We start from the raw sequence: 18,225 nt of genomic DNA on the forward strand, positions 1-18,225 counted from the left end.
TTGGGCTGCCAGATACAATACAGGACACCGGATTCCACTGACTTTCAGCTCCCACGGTGCTCTTTAGATGGGAGTGTGTCCACTAATCACCCAGGGCAGACTTATGCTTGTTGTTGAACTGAGAGTCAAGCGAGCTGGGCATCTGCTCAATCTGGCACCCCTACTGCTCGGGCCTCGTCCCTGCCTCGTGTACCCAGTGCCAGCCTTTCCCCTCCCTCTGGCTCTGGTGCCCACCGCCCCCCTCCCTACAGCAGACAGCACCTGCAACTCTCCCCTCCCGCTGCCTCCTGCCCAGTACCTCCAGCCTCATCCATCGTCCTCCAGCCTTCCCATGGCACTAGGAGCCAGGTGTGGACGCTCCCTCTCCTGCTTCCGTCATCCTGGAGCACTGGCTACCTGGAGAGGACAGGGGTTTCAGGGTGGAAAGGACCATCCTGAACACAGCCCCTTCTTCCCTAGGAACGCAGACAAGAGCAGAGGGGGGCCGGGTCCTCCCTGTTCTGCCGCAGTGGGAAGATTGAATTTCCAAGAGCTTTGTCTTCCACAAATCCCAGTTTGGGGTCCGTGGAGTTGGTCCCCGTCTCCCCCAGAATAACACAGGCCCTCAGGCCACCCAGGACTTGGGGTTCACACAGTGCCATCTTCCTGCTGACCTGGCCCTCCTGTTTTGCAGCTCCCTGAGGGCCTCCTTTGATTCCCTGAAGCAGCGTAAGTCCCACCTGTCCCTGTTCTAGGCTGCAGGGTGGCGGGATCTCCGGGAAACCCAGGTCCCTCAGAGGAGGCTGGGACCCAGCTTTGTTTGCACCGGGGCTGCGGGGCTGGTGGAGGATCTGGGGGTGGGTGAAGGTGAGGAAGGTATGGGCTGGCCCAGGCAGGGCGAGCTGTGGTGGTTGAGGCCATCCTCTGACCCTAGAAATGGAAAATGTGGGCAGCGCACACATCCAGCTGGCCCTGACCCTGCGTGAGGAGCTGCGCAGCCTGGAGGAGTTCCGCGAGAGGCAGAAGGAGCAGAGGAAGAAGGTGAGGGGGTCACCACATGGGGACACGTGCCCTCCTGGTGCAGCCAGTGAGGAGCAGGGGCAGTGCTTGGGCCCTGGGATCAGTACCTTGAAGGAGGGAGGGAGGCCAGGTAAGGCCTGAGAGGCCCCCTGAGGGTCCTGCCTGAGCTGCCCGTGCCAAGGAAGCAGGGAGCACACTGGTCTCTGTGACCACCTCACTACACCGCAGAAGGTTGGGGCAACCTGGGGGCACTCAGAGCAGCCAGTCTGAGTTGAGTGGCCCCTGGACACTGGTCCTGATTGAGCCCAAGGATCAGGGTTGTTTATCCAAGAAAAAGTTGGAGCCAGTGAGAGGGGGGCGCTGCCCAAGGCCAAAGGGGCCAATAGACAGCAGGGGTGGGGTAGGGGCTTCAGGCTCAGCAGCGTCCAGAGGGACTCCTCCCCAGGGGGGCATGGCTGCACCTAGACAGAGTTACCGATGGCAGGAAGGTGAGGCCCCCATGGGAGATGTGCAGGTAGAGGCTGGCGGACCTGGCTGGGTTGCGGCTCCCCCCCCCCCACAGCTCAACTCCCACAGACTGAGCACCCTGGGAGGGCAGGCACGTTGCAGGCTGGTGCTAGGAAGGGGGCTCAGGCACCCAGGGCTCCCTGCAGAGGGCGAGGCAGCACAGGAAGGGTCATTGTCAAGGGTCTGAAGAACTGAAAATGGAAGAAAGATACCCTGAGCTGTGCAGGGGAGGAAAGCATGCCCTCCAGGCTGGGCCTGGGCGTCTGACGAAGCCGCTCCCCACCCAGGCCTCGTCCCCCCTCGTAGGAGGGGTGCTCTCATCCACCCCCAAGCTTGGGAGTGCAGCCCAGAGGGGGCCCAGTCTCCACAGAAGGGCTGCGGCTCTGCTGGGTGGTTCTCCCGGCACATTCAGCACAGCTACCCGCCCTGCCTGCTCCAGGGCCAGTTGGGTCTCAGCCCTTCAGGAGTCTAAATTTGGCTTCCTGAGCAGATAGGAAGTCCCCAAAGCCATCCTCAGAAGCGGCCTGGCCTTGAGGTGCTGGAGCAGGTGACCTCTCTGAGCTGGGACTTGCTGCAGGCCTGCAGAGCACCTGGTGCCACAGGGAGGCCCTAGCCCAGCTCTTCTGAGCTCTCTGTGGCCAGAGGGGCTGTGACGTCTCTCAAAAGTATTTAGGACAGAGCACTGACCTCCCCAGAGCAGCCATGGCCACCTCGAGCAGGAAGCTGTGACGTAGCCTGGGAGCCTGTCTGGGCATGTGTGGGCACATGTGTGTGCTGGTGCATTTGTGCCTGATCTTTGTGACTAGGCAATTTGCCAAGGTCTCCCAGCTGACCCGACCCTCCCCAGGCACAAACTGGCTCCAGTCTGATGCGGGGCCTTTCATCTCTAATCTCCTACCTCCTCCTTGCCTTGGTCCTGGCTGCTTCACTAGCTCTGTCTGAACAGGAAGCCCAGGAGGCGAGCGTGGCGTACGGTGGCCATGGTTCCTGTGTGTGGCCCTGAGCATGTGTAGACTGGCCTGTGGTTGTGCACAGGTGAACGTGGGAGTCTGTAATGTGTGCTGAGAGGTCTGTGGATGTTCACAGGGAGGCCTGTGTGTGCAAGTGTGAGCAGCCAGGGGAGTGGGGCTGCTAGTCAGTACTTCCTAGTGTTCTTGTGGGGCTCTGTGTGCACGTGTGTGCCAGTATGTGCTCACTGTGTGAGCAACTGGGATGTGCTCGGGGGCCTGCAAATGAAGAATGTGGGTGGGTGCAAGTTCTCTGTCTAGAGTTGAAGCCCCGGCTGGACTCTGCAGCCAGGCCACGGTGGCCTTGGCATTCCATTCTGAGGGTGACTGTGAAGGGGCAGCTCTGGGAGATGGAGGGCATCCCATCAACGCCCTAGAGCCCGGAGAGGATGCTCCGCCTCATCCTAGGGACAACCCCTCCTCTTGGCCTAGGGGAGCGTGCTGAGGCTGTGGCCCCCTGCTCAGAGCCTCGTGTCCCCTGCAGTACGAGGCCGTCATGGACCGTGTTCAGAAGAGCAAGCTGTCACTCTACAAGAAGGCCATGGAGGTGCGTGTGAGGCTGGGGCCTTGCCCCTCGGGGGGTTCAGGCTGAAGGCCAGAGGGGCGGTCCTGCAGTTGCTCACAGGGTAATCCACGGTCAGCTGAGGACCCCAGGAGAGCAGGGTGGAGGGATCCCTGAGCAGTGTCCAGAGGACACTGGGCAGGAAGGGGGAGAAGGGTACCCAAGAGGGCATCAGGTGAAAAGGTGTAGTGTAGTGGCACAGGTCCCTTCGGGGACAAAAAGGCTGGGCCATGGGCAGGCAGGGCCTCTGTCCCCAGTAAACAGAGCCTGCAGCAATACTGCCAGCAGTCCCCTCCTCCGTCTCCATTGCCAACCCCAAGATCCCAGTCCCTGATGGGGACGTCCTGTTCTAGCCCCAGCCCCTCACCCCCGCCAGGGAAAAGGTGGGCTGGGGTCAGGGAGCCTCAATCTGGGGGACACAGAGAAGGACTGTGGGGCCCTGCAAGTCACTCCCCTTCACAATCCTAGTCCAAGAGGACATACGAGCAGAAGTGTCGGGACGCAGACGATGCTGAGCAGGCCTTCGAGTGCATCAGTGCCACTGGCCACCAGAAGCAAGTAGAGAAGGTGCGTGGGGCCACTGGGGCTGTGTGGTGTCACCGGGCTGGGGCTGCAGATATCCCCAGGCAAAGTCTGCATCCAGGACACACCAGCTGCCCACCCTTCTCTGACCCTGAGTCTTGGCATCTATGTAATGGGTTTTCCAGACTCTCAGGTCATGGACAGACAGGTCATCTTGATCCCCTTTGCCATCTCCCGGCTGCGCCCAAGGACCCATTCCTCAGAGCAGGCTCTCTGCAGCTCAGGCCCCAAGTTCACAGATGGGGAAGAGCTACCCCTCAGACAATCCTTGGAGAGGGACTCCGTAGTCCCCAGTCACACAGAGAAAACTGAATTCCAGGATGGTGAGTGATTTGTCCAGATCTCAGAGCCAGAACTGCAGAGAAGGGATCCAAACCTAAGTTGTCCAGAGTTCAAGCTCTTGACTGGTCTAGCCTATGGGTCGTGTCAGAGACACCAGGACCAAAATCACATCACCCAGATGTGCAGACGGGAGAGCTGAGGCCCGGGAGGGCAGGGTCTTGTAGGTGTGTGAGGACAGCAAGTCAAGGGCCAAAGCCTGAGTCCCAGCCTGTGGGTCCAGCAGAGGCCACATAGGGCTCGGCCTGGCCTGACCTGCCCTCCCCATGGTCTTGACTTCTGCTTTTCAGGAGTATCTTGATGGGCTGCAGGTTTCTGTTTTTAGTCATGGGAACCCTTTGATGGGGTGAGGCTGCCGGTGAATGATGGAATTTGTCCCTGGTTCATTCCTGACCCTAGATGGCCAGAGAAGGTGTGACAGTCACTTCTGAGTAGCCAGGGTAGTGTTGGAGCCCAAGGGCTGGGCTCAGTGCTGCTCTCCCTGTCTCCTCAGAGCCAGAACAAGGCCAAACAATGCAAGGACTCAGCCACGGAGGCAGGTATGTGCACCCTGGCCCCATCCTCAGGCTGGCGTGGTGGCCTGGCCAATCCTCCTCACCAAACTTGTTCCTCATCTGGGGACGTGTGCTCCACCTGAGTGTGCTCCATGAGTCACATGGGTGCCACCCTGCACTTGTGCAGAGGCTGTTCCTGCCGCTTTGCACATTTAATCCTCACTCCACCTATGAGGTGGCTGTGGTTTGTCCCCCTTTTTAGCAGACAAGGAAACTGAGGCACAAAGAATTTAGGTAACTTGTCCAAGGTCATCAGCCAGTAAATGGTGGTGACTACAAGGGAACAGAGACCGTCCGGCTCCAGAGCCTGGGACTTGCAGGGCCACGTCCCTAGGAGACAGGCCCCTCATTTCTCTCTCCTGCACACATGCACACACCCAGCCCTCCCTGGCCCTGGCCTCTCTATCCCCCTACTGCCCCTTGTCCCTGCTGAAAAACCTCCTAGGACAGAGCCATCTCCTCCCTGCCTCAGGAAGGTGCTCTCCCTTCTGCATGGCCTCTCTAACACCTGGTGGGCCCTTGGTTGGGGGACCAGGTGACCCGAGGGATATGGGGGTGGGGGTCATGACCCAAGCCTGCAGGGTCCCCACCCCTCCAGCACCCACCTGCCCTCTTCAAAACTGTTTCCTGGAAAGTGAGGGGGTGGGATTTGGGGAGGGCAAGCAGCTGGGACTTTGAACTTGTGTCCCTGGGGGTCCACTCCAGCACCCATAGCACAGTAGGGGAGCCAAGTCACCCTGAAAAGGGCTATATGTGGGGGGGTCCCTGACAGGTGTTCAGATGAGCCCAGCAGCAGCCAGGCAGGCCCGCGGGACTGAAGGATGTGGGGGAGGGGGCTCTGTGGGAGTAAAGGTGTGGAGGAGCTCCTGTTCTGGGGACATGGGGAGTCCAGGTCACTCAGTTTCCCTGAGGGTTGCCTGTGCTTCCAGAGCGAGTGTACAGGCAAAACATCGAGCAGCTGGAGAAGGTGCGGGGTGAGTGGGAGCAGGAGCACCGGACCACCTGTGAGGTAAGTGGCCTGGGCCTGCAGCCTGTGTCCCCCATTGCAAACGGAAGGGCACCATCCCTGCTGTTTGAGGCCACAGGTTGGGGATAGTATTCATTCATTCACCCCCTCATCTGCTGACTCACTAGGCCCAGAGCTGGGTCTTATCCCGGGGTGTTCACCACCTGGCTTTGTGCCCAGGGCCCCGCTGATGGACCACATCCTGTGCGCCTCTTGCTGCCCTTCCCCGGGACTTCATCCAGTGTGTGGTGGGGTCTGGAGGGAAGCTGCGGGCGGGAATCCCCGAGGCAGCTCAGCCTCCCTCCCAGCAGCCCAGGACTGCCACAGGGGTGGGGACCCACAGGAGGCCTTCCCTTTAGACTTGGTAGCCAGCAGAGCTTGCCCACTGGTCAGCCTCAGCTGAGCTGAGTGGGGCCTGCCTGGCCCTGCAGCTCCTCCTCACTTCCTCCTTCTCCCCAGGCCTTCCAGCTGCAGGAATTTGACCGGCTGACCATTCTCCGCAACGCCCTGTGGGTGCACTGCAACCAGCTCTCCATGCAGTGTGTCAAGGACGATGAGGTGGGGTTTCAGGACACAGGGGTAGGGTGCAAGGAGTGGGTGAATGAATGAATACTATCCCCAACCTGTGGCCTCAAACAGCAGGGATGGGTGCCCTTCCGTTTGCAATGGGGGACACAGGCTGTGGGCCCAGGCCACACACCTGCATGCCCAGGTCCATCTAAGCCAGTGAGCAGACACTTGATCCTCTGTGAGCCAAGCTCTCGCCTGGGAGTCTCGGACTTCAGCCTCTGCTTCCTGCACAGCCCAGACAGGGCTGCAAGCCCCTGCTTTTGTGGTTATGCTGGCTTCTGCCATCTGCTCCCTGTCCCCATGCTCTCCAGAGTGCCTGGCTCTGCTCTTGCAGCTAGAGCACCCTCCTGCTCAGGGTGGAGAGTGTGGAGGCAGCTGGGGGTGGGGAGAGCAGGTAGACACAGTTCTTTGCAAAGGGTCTAGAGGACCCCATGGCTCCACTGCAGGCCTGGTGCTTGCAGAAGACCAGGTCCAGTTGCTCCTCTGCCCCACCCCTGTCCCTGTCTCCAGGAAGACCTGGCTATACCCCAGCAGAGTGCTGCCACTCTGTGAAAGGGGCCTGAGTCTCATGCTCTCTTGGGGCAGCCTGGAGGCCAGCTGCTGTTCCTTGCCTGCCCCCTCCTGAGGCAAGGTCCAGATCACTCTGATCTCGGCCTCCACACAGACCTTTAGGTGTTTGTTTTCTAAATGATATGTACCCACCTGATGGCCTCTTCATGGCAGTGGAAGAAGTGTGAGCTCGACTCCCTCATCAAGATCCAAAGCCTAGCTGCATTGCATTCTTGTGACATATCCCTTCTCAGTTTCCTCATCTATAAAATAGGGAAATAGTGTCTGCCTCAGAGGGCAGGGTGAATTAAGTCCTTTGCATAGGTCCTTGAGAAAGGAGGACACAGAAAAAAAACCAAAAAAATAAATAAATAAAAAATAAAAAAAAATAAATTAAAAAAAAAAAGAAAGGAGGACACAGGAAGCTGTTACCAGGGATTTATCCTCTCTGGGTTATATCCCAACGTCCCTCATTTCAGGCGCTGACAGGGTCCCTGGCCAGAGTTCAGACCCACAAAGTGTGGGCACTGCGGTGAAGCCTGGCCACACGGTCTCTGCTCTTTCCTGCCCCTAGCTCTATGAGGAAGTGCGGCTGACACTTGAAGGCTGCAGCGTGGACACCGATATCAATGGCTTCATCCAGGCCAAGAGCACAGGCACTGAGCCCCCAGGTAAGGCCCACTCCTAGGACAGCAAGGGTTAAGCCAAGGATCCCTTGAGCCAGGACAGTGCTGCGATGGCTCATGGCTCCTTTGTGGGAGGAGGAGTTAAAGGAGGGGACGGTAATCTCTAGGCTGGGTCTCTGGCCTGCTGACTCCTCTGAGACAAAAGAAGACCAGAATTAAGGAGGGACCAGAGATCTTATAAGGGAGGTTAGGATGGTGAAGCTCTGTTGAGTCTTCAGCTCAGCCCTTTTGGTCCCTAAATCATAGTTCAAAATATCCATGGCAATCTCAGTGGCACCAACAGTGGGGGACTCTCATGGGAGCAACAGGATGGGCCAGGGCAAGAGTGGAAAAGGGGGACCCTACTCTGGGTCTCTGAGGACAGGTTGGGGTGTCGAGCGACACAGGTTCTGCCTGCCTTCGCCACCGTGGGCCTCATAGGCTTGCTTGTCTGCAGCTCCGGTGCCCTACCAGAACTACTATGACCGGGAGGTCACCCCGTCATCTGGCAGCCCTGGCATACCACCATCCTGTGGCATGATAAAGAGGTGAGGCATCAAATGGGTGTCAGTGGCTGGGATGCAGAGCAGGGGTAAGAGCAGTGGGTCAGGAGTGGGCTGGGCCTCTGCTGCCACCGGCAGCAGAGCACCCACTTTGCATCTGGGGCTGCTCAGGTGCTGGGTGCCCTGTGGAGACACAACAGCCTCAATCCAGTCTTATGGAACCCTTGGCCCAAGGGAACCCAAGTATTAAACAATTAGTTACACCCCAATTACTCACTAGCGACTGCATGCAAAGCCCTAGGTAGGCCTCATACTGGCTTCCTTGTCCCGTTGGCCACACTGTGAGCCTGGGTTGGTGCCTTAGGTGACTCTCTTCAGCAGGAGCCCAAAACCTGTGCACCTGGAGAATTCTCCTGGGTAGTGTCCTTTCCCTGGCCTGGCTGTCAGGTGCCAGGTCCTAGTGCTATACCCCAATATACCATCTGGATCCAGTCACTATGGGGCCAAGAGGAAGTGGGCTGGCTTGGCCCAGGCTGGTGAAGATGCCAGCGTGGCATGTTTGGGTTGAACTTTGAAGGGCAGATCCTGCCACAGCAGGAAGGCCGGAGTGTAGTCCAGGGCTTGGCGGGTATGGGGACCTGAGCATTTTCTTAGAACCCTCACAGGGCCCTGCATGGAACAGGTGCTGAGATGATCTAGCATGGGGTTGTGGGAGTGTGTTGCCAGGAAGGAAGGGCCACGGTGAACACCCCTTGGGGATCCCTGGAGGCAGAGAACTCTCAGAGCTTTGCGAGTTCTTCCTTTAGCGGTGGGGCCTTAAGAATCAGACAAACAGACCGGACTGATCCTCTTTCTTCCCTCCCCCAAGATTCTCTGGGCTGCTGCATGGAAGTCCCAAGACCACATCCCTGCAAGCTCCTGCTGGTAACTGAGGGTGATGTGGGAGGTCCCCAGACACTGTGACCCCAGGGGAAAGGACTCCTATATGGCATAGCTGGGGCCACTGAGGCCCCCAAAGGGAAAAGGTATACCCTCCAACAGCAAAAGGGATAGTGGAAAGGCAGGGCCAAGCCTAAACTCCATGCCAACGGGGCCTCCAGGGACCATAATTCTTCTAAAGGGGCAGGGTCCAGGCCTCACTCTGATCTTGGCCTCCACAGAGACCCTGACACCTGCCCCTGAGCGGAGTGAAGTCGTCTACGCAGACATTGCAGTGCAGGAGACCCTGGGAAACGCTGCCCCACCAGCCCAGGACTACAGGGCGCTCTATGACTACACAGCACAGGTGAGGCCTTTGCCTTCCTCCCCTGCTCAGGAGGGCACATGTGTATACCTGGAAATGTGCTGGGGTATGAACCCTTAGAACAGCACTCTCTACTTAAGACAGTAGAGACAGCATACATCTGCTGAATATGGCAAATAGGTACAAGAGCTCATGTCTGCTCAAATCTGCACACATGTATAAAAGTCATCCATGCAGGCTGACAGAGCTGGGGTAGGTAATGGTTTTAGGGTCAGGGTGTGCACTCTTGAGTCAGGGCCTTGTTCTCTGCATCCATGGGTGCAGAGAACACCAAGGCCAGAATGAATCCTTCTACTGTGCTGTGGCTGGTCTTCTGATGTCTGTGGGGAGAGGATGGGTAGGGGCAGCCCTGCTGAGATTTCCAGAGCCCAATCTGCTCCGTGTATCAAGGCAAGGGTGCAGAACTGGAAACCAGAGCCATCCCTCACAGCGAGGCAGGCCAAGTGTGGGTCGCACCCACTGAGGCCACTCAGGGATGCAGATTTTGGCAGGCTTTCGCAAGGGCAGCCAAGAGAATGATAGGTGCTTGTATGAGGGGGCGGTGGGGATTCTCTGGGCTCAGCAGTGGTGAGCTTTGGAGTGAGTGTCCCCTTAGGTTTGGGGTAAGGCAAGCAGCTGACTCCTGATGTGCTCCAGTGGTTGGAGCAGAGTGGGAGAAGACCAGGCTGGGGTGCCTCTGGTGACAATTTGAAGAGGACATCCCCAAAGGGACTGTCCCAAGAGGCATGGGCATGTCTCAGGTGCAGTCCACCCTGGGAGCCTGGCTCACATTTCCTGCTGGGGCAGGGGATGCCAGACCAGAGCCCTCCCAGCTGCCCCTCCAGTCTCATGCTTGTTCCATCTCTTGCCCAGAACTCCGATGAGCTGGACATGTCTGCAGGGGACATCCTGGCAGTCATCCTGGAAGGGGAGGATGGCTGGTGGACAGTGGAACGGAATGGGCAGCGTGGTTTTGTCCCTGGGTCCTACCTGGAGAAGCTCTGAGGAAGAACCAGCAGCTCCTCGCCAGGACCTGCCCTGCCAGGAGTGTCCCCTAAAACTGCCCTGGTCTTGTGGGGTCTGAATGGGCCTGCCCCTGCTGGGGATGCGACGGAGATGGTGTCACATTCAAGAAGTCTCTCCGGGCTGGGGATGTGGCTCAAGCGGTAGCGCACTCGCCTGGCACGTGCGAGGTGCTGGGTTTGATCCTCAAAACCACATAAAAATAAAAAAAAATAAAGATATTATGTCCACCTAAAAAAACCTAAAAAATAAATTTTTTAAAAAAAGAAGTCTCTCCTACAGGGAATAAAGAAATGCATTCTTTTTTTTTTGGAGGGGGGGGGTCTGCTGGGTCCCTTTTACTCCTGTGTCCAAATGCTCAATTCAGAGGAAAAGGAGTGAGGAGAAGAGTCTGGAGAACAGAGCTCCGCCACATCTGGACAGATCTTCAGCAGAAGTCACTGAGGGCCCCAGCCAGTCCCAGGTTCTGCTGGTCCCATCGCTGGAATGTATCAGAGAGATAGTCACACCTTGCACAAATGGGATAATGAGGCAGGGTAGCGAGGAGCCTCAGGAGGGCTGGGAAGGGCAGATCAGGTTCCTGAGGGTAGAGAATCGGGCAACAGCAGAGCACACCCCCCGGGAGCTCACCCGGACCTGTGGCTTCCCCGCTGGCTCCTGGCATCCACCTGTCAACCAGCATACAGAGGTTTAGCTCACGTGCCAAGGCAAAGGTCAGGTGCCAGAGGCAAAAATTAGACCTTTACCAAGTTGTGCCCCAGGAAAAGGGTAAGGAGAGTGCCAGTAAAAGGGGGCTACTCTGGTGTTTAACACAAGACGCCCATCATCATGCCCTCGTCTTCATTGCCAGGTTAAAAAGGCAGAGTTAGTTATGATGCCTAGAGGAAGTGAAGGAGGGGATGGGCTTTCTTCTTTGGAGCATGAAAGTGCCTTTAGGTCGTGGCCTCTCATCTGACTCAGGTGTGGCTACCTCGCAAGCCTCGATGCAGTGAGAAGGCTGTGGTGCTGGGCCAGGCAGAGGTGCGAGGGTTCCAGGCAGCCCCAGGGTGCAGGTGTAGGACTCTGGAAGCAGGCTTTGGGTCTGCTGGGTGTCACCCACTGCTGCTTTCTACCAGAGGGTGCGAGAGACAAGAGGGGAAAGGACCTTGGGCTTCTGAGAAGTCAGACTTGATGCGTATGTCCATCCTGAAATAATTTTCCTTCATCAAGCACATTGTGCTAGAGCGTCAAGCAAACACCACACCTGTCCCCAGCGCACACAAGCTCTGCAGATAGGGGTGTTTGAAGAGAATCAAAATCTGGCGCTTGATCTCCTCCCCTGAAGAGAGCAGAGTCTGTGAATAAAGACTTACCTGACCAGGAGTGGTGGTGCACACCTGTAACCCCTGCAGCTCAGGAGGCTGAGACAGGAGGATTGCAAGTTCAAAGCCAGCCTCAGCAACTTAGCAAGACCCTGTCTCAAAAAATAAAAAGGGGAAGTGGCTCAGTAGTTAATAAGTTTCTCTGGGTTCAATCCCCGGTACCAAAATAAAGAAAGGCCTGCCTGGCTTAGAAATACTGCCCAGGACATACCCCTCAAGTCTTGTCAGACTCAGCCAGGTCCCAGGCCTATCAAGCAGCTCTAGAGTAATCTAACCAGGATATTCTTGTGACTCTTATATGATAATGGGGTGGGGTGGTGCTTGCTAAAATGAAGGATTGCCCTCAAAGAGCTCACTCTCCCAAAAGGGGAAGGCAGATGCTTTTGAGCCCTTACATCCAAGGCAGCCACTGAATATGGAAAGAGGGGGATAGGAGGCCAGGAGCAGGTTGTCCCAACACAGAGGATGGTAGATTGTTTGCAAAGTGGCAACTGGGCTGGAGAACAATTCTGGAAGAATGTAGGAGATAGGATGTCCTGGTAACTTATGGGATGTGAGATAGGGGCAGGAGGATTAGAAAGAGAGGACATGAATTCCAAGCTGAGCTTAAAGATGGGCAGAAGCCTCTCCCAGGTGGAGCTGGAGTAGGACTTGGAGCAGGGACAGAGCGAAGGCCCAGGAGAGGTGGGACAGCCAAGCTCACTGATGGAACCCAGGGCTCAGGTCATGTGTGGGCAGTGAAAAGCAAAGAAGAGAATAGAAAGTTGGGTATAAGTGCTTTATTTATTCCCTGAAAATACCTTGCCATCTTGATTGAGCATCCCATTCCTTCACAAAGATTTTTTAAAAAACCTTTGGCCTAGATATTTATCATCATCTCTGACAGGTGCTGCAGTGTCTGTAGGCCCCAGTGGGTGATGGGTAAAGAGTGTTAAATAACAGAGCCTGTTTTCCAGTCATTTAGGCAGCCAGAGGAAAAAGACAAAAGCAACTCAGGGTCACAAGTCGGGGAACGACCCACAAATGATTCTAAGATTCATCAGCCCTACAAGCTTTCTGCATTCTTCTGTGCACCAAGTCACAACTTCAGCTGCTGGGAATGAATGGGTCGGGGGATGGCCTTCCCAGAAGAGATAGTGCTTGATAAAGAGGGGATTGGTGTGAGAGTAATTGGGTGTATAAATAACTGCATCCTTTTCCTGACAGAGGGCCCCTCAGAGAGCATGGAGGAGGGAAAGTGGCCTCTTAAGGCAGAACAGAAGGTCTGAAGCCAGCTCACCCCTCCTTGGGTGGTATGAAGCAAAACACAATTTCTCTGGGTCTCAGTTTTGTCATCGATTAGATGGGTGCAATGTGCCCCTATCCAAGTCAATCTCTTCATACAGTCCAAATTAGATAATGGTCAAATGCTTATTAAAAAAAAAAAAAGAGGTTGCCACTTTTTAAAAAATATTTATTTTTCAGTTGTAGTTGGACACAATACCTTTATTTTGTTTATTTTTTATGTGGTGCTGAGGATCGAACCCAGGGTCTTGCACATGCTAGGTGAGCACTCTACCGATGAGCCTTTTAACAAGGCCCACAACCCCTGAATATTGGCTATAAAATCAACAGCAGCTTTGGGAGTAGCAGACTCCACATCACTCAGTATGCCCTCTGGAATGGCTGTGGTGAAGTCAGTGAGTCCTTCCTAAGGGTGATGAGAAACAAAGCCTCACATGGCCAAACATCAGGTGTGCCACTGGTATCCGGCAGCTAATTTCGACTCCCTTCAGCTGAGCTACCTGAGCATAAGGGTTATCAGTTTGGCTTGATCTGGTTGAACGTGGATGTCTGCCTATTTCCCCATTTTGCCACGTGAAGAGCTGCACAATCCCAGAACAGGGTCACCACAGGCAAGCAGGTCTGCCATGCTCAGCATCTTCACAGGATTATCAGGACCATGGGGATATAGATTTCAAACTATGTTCAGTACAGTGGATCTCAGCCCTGGCTGCTCAGTGGAATCAACTCGGAAGTTTTTACAAATGCTGATGTTTTGGTCACACCTTAGACAAATAGAAACCAAATCTTTGCAGTCTGTATATAAACATTTCTAACATTCTCCTGGTGATTTCCAATATGCAGCCAGGGTTGGGAACTTCCTGGTTAATGAGTTCTTCTGCTACAATTTTTTGGAAGTCTGAAAACCATATTCTTATGACACCACAGTGACTCACTTCAGACCATGAGTGTTTACTATGTGCCAGACGCTGAGCATGTAAACATAAACAAGTCTTTTTTTTTTACCCCCCATTGTAATGATCACATCTGTTTTACTTTGCTAGGTAAATTCAGGAGAGCAGGATCTGCATGAGTCAACTTCACAACTAGCAAGGCTCTCAACCCTGTCCAAAAGGATTCAGTGGGTAAACTTAGGTTTCTTCGGGTCATTATATAACACTCTCAGGAGACCTCAGATATTGCAATAAAAAGCCACAGAGAACAAAAATCATTTTTAAGAATTCCAAGGATGCTGGAGACAAGACCAACACACACAGAAAGTAGATGCTCCTACACACCACCTACAGATCACTAGGAAATTCATTAGGAAAATCATTTCACTCAACAGTAGCAGCAGCCTCCTATATCTTTTTAACAGTTTCTGTATCAAAAGGTCATGTCAGGTGATGGGCCACATGCTATCTAGCCTTGCACAAGAACATTCTATGATGTTTGCATGACAAAATCAACTACTAACATGTTTCTCAGAATGTATTTCTCAGAATGTATTTCTGTAGTGAAATGACATGTGACTATACAGAGGTGTTCACCACAGTGAAGCTAGAAGCAGCCTTACAATCCATCCATTGCACATTGTTTCATCATAGCATTAATATACCCATGCAGCTGGGGCTGGGGTTGTGGCTCAGTGGTAGAGCAGTCGCCAGCACAGGTGAGGTCCTGGGTTCAATCCTCAGCACCCCATAAAAATAAATAAACAAAATAAAGGTATTGTGTCCAACTAAAAATAAATGAATATTTTTAAAAAAACATATCCATGCAGCTACTAAAAAGGAATGAGAAATCCAAAAGTCCAACCTAGAAAGAGTACCATGCTATTTTGTATAGAGGAAAAAAAGGAGCCCATAGAATAAAATCCAAACAACTAAAACCAAAACCAAAACCCAACACCAAGCCTATTTCTGGATATGCAGTGAAGAGTCTGGAAAGACACACACCACTTAATAATCTTACTTATCTGTGGAGACTTTGTTCTTTTTGGTTTTTTATTTTTATTTTTTTTTAATATTTATTTTTTAGTTTTCGGCAGACACAACATCTTTGTTTGTATGTGGTGCTGAGGATCGAACCCGGGCCGCACGCATGCCAGGCGAGCACGCTACCGCTTGAGCCACATCCCAGCCCTCTTTTTGTTTTGTTAATGTTTATTTTTTAGTTTTAGGTGGACATAATATCTTTTTTTTTTTTTTTTTTATGTGGTGCTGAGGATTGAACCCAGTGCCTCACATGTGCTAGGCAAACACTCTACCACTTGAGCCACAACCCCAGGGACTTTGTTCTTTAGAGATGTCTGTATCATTTATTTTTTAAAACACCACTTTTGTTGACAATTCTTTTTTAAAAGGATAGTTCCCTGTCAACTGAGTAGTAATGAGTACACCCAGAGCCAGGGACCAGGCATCCTCAGAGAAACACATATTCCAGGGCTGAGTAATAAGTGGGTACAGGATGAGCCTGGGACATCTTAAATGTCAGAAATGACAAAAGGACTGCAAAAAAAAAACGTGAAAACACAGGAAGGAACTGAAGGGGCTCCCACTGTCCAGATCTGGGAGGATTTGAGGAAGCATGAGCGCTGGACTGGAAAAATATCCTTTGGCAATCATCATGGTAAAGGCTGAAGCAGGGGCTGGGATGAGGCTCAGCAGTCGAGTGAGTGCTTGATTACCATGCATGAAACTGAGAATCCCCAGCAAGGCACACACACACAAAAGAAATAGATTGCCAGCACTGTTTGCCAAACATGGGGAGAAGTCTGGTGAGGAGCAGGATATTTATATTTAACCACGTCTCCAGAGACTGTCTATTAGTTGGAAGGGGGGAAATATAAACTATAACATGGAGAAGGTGAACAGTGCCTTGACCCAGTATACCAGGTATTACCTTATTGTGTCTTAGCTCACTTACCTTTTGTTGTCACACAGACGCTGGGACTTTGTAATCTACACTTCTCCTTTGCCACCTGGTCAACAGGAAGCACTGAAGGGATGGCGAGGCTGGAGGGAGATGGAAGACTTTTTCTTTGTTATCTCTGGTTTGGCATGGGTCCCAGCAGCATTCTCCATAGTGATGGTTCTCTGCTCCCATGGATCAGTGGTGGCACCTCCAGTGAGGAGGGCAGTGTGTCTGTGGCAGCTGCTCCTCAGAGATCTCAGCCTTGGGAGAACTTCTGAGTTTCTAGTTTCCCTCATCATCTTCCTTTCCCTCAGTTCTAGGGGTAGTTATAATAGCCTAGATATTTTCTGCTAGGCTGTTTTCAAGCTCTTTTTGAAATTCCTTTTAGTAAATCACCTTTTACATAAACATTTATATTAAAAATTCCTGTTCATATTTAGACCAGGTGATCAAAATTAACATCACTGAGGAGGAAGGGGAGGGAGGCAGACCGACACTGGGGCCTCCCAAGAGGAAGACACAGGCAGTGTTTCAGCCACCTGGAACACAAAACCTAATCTAACTGTTCAAAAGAAGGGAGTGTATTCTTCCAGAATGTCATTGTCACAAGAGAAAAACCTATGGAAATGCTTCAGATTCAAGGAAAACAAAGAGACATATAACTAAACACAGTATCCAATCCTAGACTAGGTTCAGAACTGCAGGGGGGGAAATTCTCTCAGGGACATCATGAGGTCAACTAAATATGAACGGGAGATTATTTATCAGTGTTAAATGTCCTGAATTTAGTAACTGTTTTGTGATTTTTCAGAGATTATCTTTATTCTTAGGAAATTCCCACTGAACTACCAGGGTAATAGGCCACCATCTATGCAAAGAGAGAGAGAGCAAGCACGTTTAAGAACACAAATGACAAATGGGACAAAATGTCTCAAGTATATTTGGGTAAAGGGTATTTAGGCCTTATATAAACAATCCTTACTCTTGCAACTTTTCCTTGAGTTCCAAATAAAACTTAAGGAAATAGAATACAACAGTGGTTCTTAATCACAGCTGCAACCTGGAATGACCAGTTGGTCAGCAGCTTGGAACCCAAGTCCTAATTTTCAAAAGTTTCCCAGGTTCCCACCTTATAGTTGCCTGCAGTTCTCATCTGTGTCTGTAGGTCAACAGAAGGAAAAACACAGATATACAGAACAGGTGAGAACACTGGCACTACAGGAGACTCTATTCTTTAAACTTCAGACATGAGTAGTTCTTTTGCCCTCTGAAGAGTAAGCACCATGGAACAGGGTCTCAAGGTCTTGATGGCAGAATACTCTCCAGACATCAAGCAGGCAGATGAATCTGTAAGGCACTGGCCAACGTGGACAGATTTCCCCTCTAGTGGTTCCCAAACAAGGTAAAAAGGCTTACTTCCAGGACAACTATGCCAGGAATTAAACACCATTTAAAGCTGGCAGGAGCTACAATGGTGTAACTGGCCCCAGAAGCACCCACCCCCACTCCCATCTTTTTGGCTTTACTACCAATGTGGCTGATCTGGGTCTAATTGGCAGAGCACACAGGAGGAAGCTGCTTTCTCAGCAGGTAAGCAGCAGGCAGTGAGCAAAGGGAGAATAGGTGGGGCTACCTGGCTTTGTTCCAAAGCAATTTTCATAGAGTTCAGTTCTGTAGTACAAAATGAGGGCATCCAAAGTTACCTGGGACTCATGCTAGATTCCTCTCTTCCTTTCCCTTCTCTCTGTCCCACATCCAATCAATGCATATTTTGCCATTTCTTTCCCCCCCCTCTACTGCCTCAGTCCATCCCCCACCACCTTCACCCACAGTACCTTACTTCACACTCTTAAACTATCTTCTGAACTATTACATCTACCTAACCATAGCCTGATCACATTCCCTTCAATCTACCCTTTAAACTGCAGCCATGGGGACCATCTAGGACAGGTCTGCTTGCATTACCACCATGTGAGCCACCACTGCCTATATATCAAGTCTGACCTGCACAGGCTGTCTCGTAAACCCCTAGAGGTCTGGGCTTTGTCCCATCTTCAAATTCTTTTCCAAGCTTTATATTTTAAGCTCTAGGAACAATGAGTTACTTCCAGCTCTCTATACTCAATCACATTTCATATCCTTATGTATCCTCCCACAAATCCTATCCAGTCTCCAGGCTTGCGCATCTCCTCAGGAAGTGGCCTCTGATCTCCAGGGACCTCCCTTGGGTTCCCATTCTTTTATTACAAGCATCACTATATTATGTGAAAATTACCTGCTCCTATATATGTCTTCCATACTAGGGCTCCAACTCATTAAGGACAAGAAAAACATCGCTGTTGTACTCCCTGTGCCTTGCACATACCAGATGCTCCACTATTTGTAGAATACATCAGACTGAAAAGCATCCGTGGTTTTTTGAATACCAAGGATTTGGCAACAGATATAATGAAAATGCATGCAAATCATGACGAACTGTAGAACACCATATTATTATACTGCTGCTCGGGAACTGAAATATCCCCAAAATAATTAAA

At 52.4% G+C, this 18,225-nt stretch overlaps 1 protein-coding gene across 3 annotated transcripts in view; it reads left to right on the top strand.

Moving 5' to 3' along the window:
• The window catches only part of Pstpip1 (proline-serine-threonine phosphatase interacting protein 1), a 42,197-nt gene extending 31,793 nt beyond the window's left edge, over window positions 1-10,404 (top strand). For 2 of the 3 annotated variants that reach the window (XM_048793735.1, XM_015480379.2), the window contains 12 exons: window positions 674-708; window positions 914-1,020; window positions 2,998-3,060; window positions 3,544-3,642; window positions 4,490-4,535; window positions 5,480-5,559; window positions 6,016-6,114; window positions 7,250-7,346; window positions 7,798-7,888; window positions 8,712-8,767; window positions 9,004-9,128; window positions 9,999-10,404. In XM_048793735.1, coding sequence (XP_048649692.1) covers window positions 674-708; window positions 914-1,020; window positions 2,998-3,060; window positions 3,544-3,642; window positions 4,490-4,535; window positions 5,480-5,559; window positions 6,016-6,114; window positions 7,250-7,346; window positions 7,798-7,888; window positions 8,712-8,767; window positions 9,004-9,128; window positions 9,999-10,130 — 1,030 coding nt within the window. In that variant the 3' untranslated portion in view covers window positions 10,131-10,404. The remainder of the gene's footprint in view (window positions 1-673; window positions 709-913; window positions 1,021-2,997; window positions 3,061-3,543; window positions 3,643-4,489; window positions 4,536-5,479; window positions 5,560-6,015; window positions 6,115-7,249; window positions 7,347-7,797; window positions 7,889-8,711; window positions 8,768-9,003; window positions 9,129-9,998) is intronic. The other variant, XM_015480378.2, reaches the window with a different exon arrangement.
• The last annotated feature ends 7,821 nt before the right edge of the window (window positions 10,405-18,225 follow it).

The sequence above is a fragment of the Marmota marmota genome, unplaced genomic scaffold (genome assembly GCF_001458135.2).
Source record: "Marmota marmota marmota unplaced genomic scaffold, marMar, whole genome shotgun sequence".
NCBI classification, from domain to species: Eukaryota; Metazoa; Chordata; class Mammalia; order Rodentia; family Sciuridae; genus Marmota; species Marmota marmota.